Raw genomic sequence first — 7185 nt, forward strand, 5'->3', positions numbered from 1 at the left:
AAAGAAAGAAAGAAAGAAAGAAAGAAAGAAAGAAAGAAATTACAATATTGGGCTATAAGAGAGCAGCCAAATGTGAATCTATAAGATTTTCCATCTAAACTTCTATGCACCTGACATGCTTATTGGAATGGATAAAATTTGTGCAAGCAAAAGCTTTTTTATCTTCATTAAATTTAACAGAAATGAAATATAGTACTTAAAAAAATGGGGGTGAATTAGTATTTACTTAACCCCCCACCCTTATCCTATTATCATCTCTCAAATGGTTGGCTAACATTTCACAAAATTTGAAATTCTTTTTTTCCATGATGTAGCAAGACCCTTCAGGTTTGCCCTTTTTCTATGCTTAACTAGAGATTTCAAATGACCACAAACTGTTTCCTTCCCCAAGGTTCACAGGGAAGCAATTCATGCAATTAAACTCTATTTTCTACATCTTAGTAACCTTCCAACCCTAACAGGTAGAAAATCACCTAGACTCACTTTGAAGAAAGCAGGATGTGAGAGATTTGTCCCTAGATAAATTTCTCCTTCTCTATCTCCATCTCCACCCCCTGTTGCTCCATTAAAGCTAAATTTTTCTTAAAGACTGTTTGACTTTCCCAATTAGGGCATTGATTTACATTACCTACCACTGAGTCATAAGGATATCCAGTTTTCTTTTTAATTGTTGCTGATTATGGAAACACATTTCTTTCTCAGAATTTCAAGCTTGCAAAAGGAACATCAAAATTTAAAAATGAATGTAGTAACTCGTGGCAAAAATAGAAAGAAACATCTGGGTTCATCTAAGATTTATTCAGGCTCCTTGTTAACTATTCCATCACCAATATCTACTACAGAGGTTTTGTAAATCCCAACATAGCTATCCTTTCCTAGAACTGTTTTAAAGTTTAGTTTGAGCAGTTTTCATTTAATCCTCTGAAATACTAATTTTCCCTTTAAAATGTTTAATTAAATTGGGATAAACAAGAAGAGAGTTATCTCGACTTATAAAAACATAAATATAGCATTATTATTAATGTAATTTTAACTCCAAAGTGAGTAAAGTTTGTGGATTTATAAATGTTTACATGCAATCTACTTAGTCTTCTGGTTATGGCTTTTAATTGATAACTACTATTATTAATTTACAGAGCTCTCAAAAATGCCACCCCTGCTCTTCTCTTTTTTAAATATAATAACTGTGATATGATTCTGCCTCAGTCATTCGAGGGATAAGAAAATGGTGAATATAACAATGGCTGTTAGTCCAATCCCTTAGTGGAACAGTGGACTTATCAAGAACTCTCTATAGACAAAGCACTCCATTAATGGTCTTAAAAATCTGACTTTGATCATGTCTTTTGCGGGAAGATGGATGGAGCTAGAGGTCATTATCCTTAGCAAACTAACACAGGAACAGAAAACCAAATGCTGCATGTTTTCATGTACAAAATGGATCTAAATGATGACAACTCATGAACACAAAGGATAACAACAGCCACTGGGCCTACTTGAGGGTGTCTGGAAGGAGGGAGAGAATCAGAAAAAAATAACTTGAGTACTAGGTTTAGAACCTGGGTGACAAGACAATCTGTGCCACAAACCCCCATGACATGAGTTTACCTATGTAACAAACTGCACATGTGCCCCTGAACTCAAAATAAAAGCTAAAGAAAGGAAAAAGAAAATATAATGGAAAAGAATGTGACCTAAACAAAAAATCTGGCTTAGTTTCATCTTCCTTCAGCCATTCAAGATATTAATAGATTATTTTTTCACAGGCATTTTCCTAATAAATAAAATTGGGGCTTAAATAGGTTTAAAAATTAACACAAGATCATAAAACTAACAATTGTAATACCAAGTTTCAATTCCAGGTTGTTTGCCTCCAAAGCCTAAACTGTAACCACTATGCTAAAATGGTTCAACCCACAAAAACTTAGACTGCCAGATCTGAACATAATATGAAGCAAACTCTATTTCATTTTTATCATTTTCCCACTGCCTGGAAATATATTGAAGATATCTAATCCTCCAAGTTTAACAAGTAAACAGACTATAGACTTTTCTGCTGGAGAAAAAAATTCTTAGACTTCTCAGAAAATGAAGTCAACAAATACTTATTGAGCACCAACAACATGCTAGGAGCTAAATGAGGGGCTGGAAATACAGCAATGAATAGGTCTCTTGTCTCATGGAACTTCAAATGATGCTTTACTAAAAGTATAAATAGCTACCATTTTTATTGTGTTCTTAATAAATTAAATAAAATAATGTCTTTGCTGCAAGTAACATGGATGGAACTGGAAGTCACTATTTTAAGTAGAATTAGAGAAAAAGAAAGTCAAATACCATATATTCTCACTTATAAGTGGGAGCTAAATAACGTATACACATAGACATAGAGTGTGAAATAATAGACATTGGAGACTCAGAGAGATGAGAGGGTAGGAGGAGGATGAGGGATGAAAATTACCTAATTTCTACAATGTACACTATTTGGGTAGTGGTTACACTAAAAGCCCAGACTCCACCACTACACAATATATCCATGTAACACAACTGCATTGTACCCACTAAATCTATTTTTTAAATTTTAATTAAAAAAATAAATGAATTACAGGCAATAGATAAATTACAGGCAATATCTCAATTTGGAGACCATAAAGAAATCCAGTTGGAAAACACTATTAATAATCAATCTTGAAAGAAAAGTCTTTTCATGACCAACAACAGGCAGCTAACATTATAACACTGGGAGTGACAGCTACTAACACTACAAAATGTATAAACACAACTTATACACCCACTACATAAATAACTAACTACGTAACTCTATGAATACACACGAGATATAATTCAATATATAGCTAATTTCCAATTCAAATAATCTCTAAAATAATTGGGGTTTCCTCTTTAAAAGTCTTGTTCATGTATAATCGACTTAATATTTTACTAGTGAGGTGATTTTTACTATTTAAAAAGATTAGCCATCATATCTATTGACCAAATACAAAATTGGCATGGAATACAATATTGGATGTCACTCCAAATCCTTCCAGCGGAAATCTGGAACTGTAAGCAAGAAGAACATGATGTGAGAGGCAACCCCACAATGCAAAAAGTCTAAAGACACTTTGTATTCAATCGTTTTTGTGTTATTTTTTCCTTTTTTACATGTATAGCTATAATACTCACTTATGCCCACAGCTGTAACGAGCTTGATCGCAAGTTCAGGGATTTCACATTGAATAAAAAATGGTTCCAGAATGTAGCGTCCAAATGCCAGGGATATCACAGCAGTAGCTGCAGGGCTAAAAAAAAATGTATATATTTAGATTAACTACGGGGGGAAAATAGCATTTTTATTAAATTTAATTTCATTAAATTTTTCTACCTTGAGTGTATTTAGCATATGGAACATGTTAAATATGAAAGTCTATAGTTTTCAGAATTCCATACTTGATTAGGTTGTGATAGACTTTCCAAATGAAATATTTCCTATAACATTGGTGGCTAGTTTTTAAACTTCACATATTCTTGGGAACAAGGGTAAGTACCACCAACTTTTCCCCTGCTCTCCCATATTTGACTTTTCCTTCAAAATCCGGCTTATTACATGAGATCTTGACAGAGCTAAGCTTACAGGAAGACATCTTCTTTCTCAAAAATTCAGCCATACTATGAATTAGTTAATGCCATACAGATCTAATGTGTCAAGGCATAGTCTAAAGAATGAACACAACACTCAACCTAAAAAATTAGTATTAAGTGTTCCCTGGAAATACATGCCTAAATACTTGATGTTGTTTTACTCTTATTTTTTCTGTACAGACAAAAACTCAAAGTCAAGTGATTATTCTTACTCCTAGAGTAACAATCAGATATAAAGTATAAATTTAAAAATAATATATTTATTATAATCTTATACAAGTAAGCAAATATAAATGGGACAAGAATATGAAATAAATTCAAGTATATAGAAATATAGGTAATACATCTTTCTATTTTAATTCTTCAAATATTTTTACAAGAAAATTGCACAGACCTTTTCATTTTAGATGTATGTATATATGAAAGCATATTTTTTCCATAAACGTGCAAGTCTGTGCAATTATCTCATTTCTTTTTTTTTTTTTCTGAAATGGAGTCTCCATTGCCTAGACTGTTCTCTGTTGCCTAGACTGGAGTGTAGTGGCATGATCTCAGTTCACTGTAACCTTCACCTCCCATGTTCAAGCAATTCTGCCTCAGCCTCCTGAGTAGCTGGGATTACAGGCACATGCCACCATGCCTGGCTAATTTTTTGTGTTTTTAGTAGAGATGAGGTCTCACCATATTAGTCAGGCTGGTCTTGAACTCCTGACGTGGTGATCCACCTGCCTCAGCCTCCCAAAGTGCTGGGATTACAGCCATGAGCACCGCGCCCGGTGGCAATTACCTAATTTCTTATGTCAAACTTCCTTTTTAGCTTCTCTTTCTTCTCGCGGTTACCCGACATTCATGCCTGATCCATAGATTATCAGAAAACCAACCACCAATACATGTTCTCAACTTTGGCTGAGCAGCATAAGGTTTCTGATTTTCTTCTTTTCCTAGACACCCTCCCATCTTCCCCAAACAAAACTGTTTATCCTATTCTCCATCATTTATACAATTTTTGATGTATAATTTAAAATTTGATCATGTCATTTTAGTGCTTTCAAAATATGTTCAGTATATGCAAAACTCCTTCACATTGCATTCAAGGCTCCATCTGGTCTAAGCTCTCCTTACTTCTTCAGTTAGCTTCCTCCCACTAGAAGGATACGAATCTTCTCTGCCTGCAGCCTTTGCAACTCATTGACTATGCTATATACTTCAGATCTTGGTTCAATTTTCCTTTGCCAGGGAAAGCGTCTCCAACCTCTGACTGGGCCAGGTCTCTTGGAGTATATTCATACTGAAGTTCTTGGCCTGTCTTCCACAGTGCTTATCACAGTAGCAATTTTATATTTACCTATGTGATTTCTCAGTTGATAATGATTTCCTCCCACTTGACTCTGAGCTCTAAGGGTACAAAATCATATCTATCTTAACCACAATTTTATCTCTTGTGTTTAGCACAGTGTCTAACATGTAGTAGAAACCCAATATATATTAAACATATAGTGAACACGCAAATTCGGTTTAATGACCCCTGCTGTGTACGGATAGGTAATATTTTTCTCCTTGAAATCTGTGTTTTACAGATTACTCCTGGCAATACTAACTTAATCTAAAGGTATAATTTTAATGTGAAGTACTTAGGAACTATGGGTATTAGTAAAAGAAGAGAAATGTTTAAATACTTAGATATCTTGTCCCTCCTCATGATATTTGTTACTCTACCTATTTAAAAGGCCAACTCAGCAAAATCAGTATGTTATGACAAAGAGATATATAAGCATATTTTAGAGGCTTCTAGAATACAAAGGTACTTTCCTCTGTCCACAGACACACACACACACACACATACACACAGAGAAAAGTAGTTTTGTTTTGTTTTTTTAATTAAAGTAACAAGTGATTATCAGCTACCTGGGAGCAGAAATCGTGACTGATTGCACTTTAGATCTCTTTTTATTGTCATTTACTATTCAGTAGCAGTTTGTGGAATAAATAAATTAACAGATGAATATTTTATCTGTGCTACTGTAAGATATAAGCTATATTTATATGGAATGATCGTGTTCATCATAATGCCAAGCAATGAGCCAAAGTTACACACTAATACATGGTTGAAGATGGAGTCAAGTCCAACTGTATTAAGCTCCAAAGCCCACAAGCCTGACAGGTCAGCAGTCTAAATAAGGAGTACATGCCTTTGAATGCTGAGTATGTTGTACACAATATATTGTAACTTTAAACTTTCAATTACTTATTCAAAAATAATTTAATATATGCCGAGAAAAGGGCACTGACCTAAGTGCTATACAGGTTACAAAAAGATCTTATCTTTATATGCTTGAAAGGTTGGCAGTTTTAAAAGGGAAACAAAATATAGACACCTAAAATATTAAGGAAGAATAGAAGGTATCATGTTCAGTGTCAAATGTGAAGCAGAGATAGCATTTTCAGAAGAATTTAGAGATGAAAGAAATAACAAATTAGAATAAACAGGAAATTAATTATGAGAAAGAAAGGATTTAAGATGACCTTTGAAGAGCAGATAAGATTGAGATAACCAAAAAGGAACAGAAAGTACGTTCCTGATACAGGAATTTTAGAAAAGGAAAAAAATATTTATTATTATATCATTATAACAATTTTAAATAATGCAGAGTTGTTTAAAACGAAAAAGACTTCATGAAGTATATACTACTTTGAAGATCTTTTTTCTGGTAAAAAAAAAAAGACTTCTACCACTGGAAAACCCATGATTAGTGTTAAGTCAGTACTAACCAGCACTTACTGGCACTTAGCCACAAAAGCTCACATGAGCTCTAAATCATGTATGTTTGGTAAGTTTGATAAGAGCAAGTTTCCCTAGAAACAGCCATTAAATTCTGTAATCAGAATGTCCACATCACATTTTACAGAAGTAGTTAGCCTTAAGAGACTGTGATACTCTGAAATGCTCATATGACATCATAAGCTTCCCACAAAGTTGAAGGAAATTTGCTATTCAGAGTGACTTGGCACTATTCAGTTTGATTTTAAACTAAGACAAGCAGGAATGTAAACACACTGTTACAACAATAAAATCAAAAAAGGCTTTTGGAACTGTAGTTCCTGATTTGTTTAACATAAGGAAATGAGTCATTTGACTGTGTCATGCAAACTCTGTTTTTTATAAAGTATAAGACTTGGTGACCAATTAAGTTGTCAGGCACAGAAGTATCTTCGTCACAATGACTAAGTAAAGTTAAATGCCTTAGTGATATCATCTACAATAAGATAAAATTCAAATTCCTAGTATAATATTTAATTTGTCTAGTTGGTCAAAAGGTATCCAGGTGAATTGTCATGTTCATATTCTTTCAAGTAATCATCTTTCTCCTAGAAGTGTCAAAGAGAATAGCTGAGGGTTAAAGAAAGGTAGATACTTTTAATAGTTTGGCATTGCTGGTGAACTGCTTGTCAGTGACAAAATTGCATTAAAAATATCTTTATTTATTTATTTATTTATTTATTTATTTATTTGTTTTTTAATTATACTTTAAGTTCTAGGGTACATGT

At 33.5% G+C, this 7185-nt stretch overlaps 1 protein-coding gene across 1 annotated transcript in view; it reads right to left on the reverse strand.

Annotated features, from left to right (window-relative positions):
* The window catches only part of SLC7A11 (solute carrier family 7 (anionic amino acid transporter light chain, xc- system), member 11), a 73968-nt gene that overhangs the window by 60219 nt on the left and 6564 nt on the right, over positions 1-7185 (reverse strand). Inside the window, exon 3 of the mRNA XM_011944639.1 lies at positions 3184-3299. Coding sequence (XP_011800029.1) covers positions 3184-3299 — 116 coding nt within the window. The remainder of the gene's footprint in view (positions 1-3183; positions 3300-7185) is intronic.

Source organism: Colobus angolensis, unplaced genomic scaffold (genome assembly GCF_000951035.1).
Source record: "Colobus angolensis palliatus isolate OR3802 unplaced genomic scaffold, Cang.pa_1.0 Scaffold235, whole genome shotgun sequence".
NCBI lineage: Eukaryota > Metazoa > Chordata > Mammalia > Primates > Cercopithecidae > Colobus > Colobus angolensis.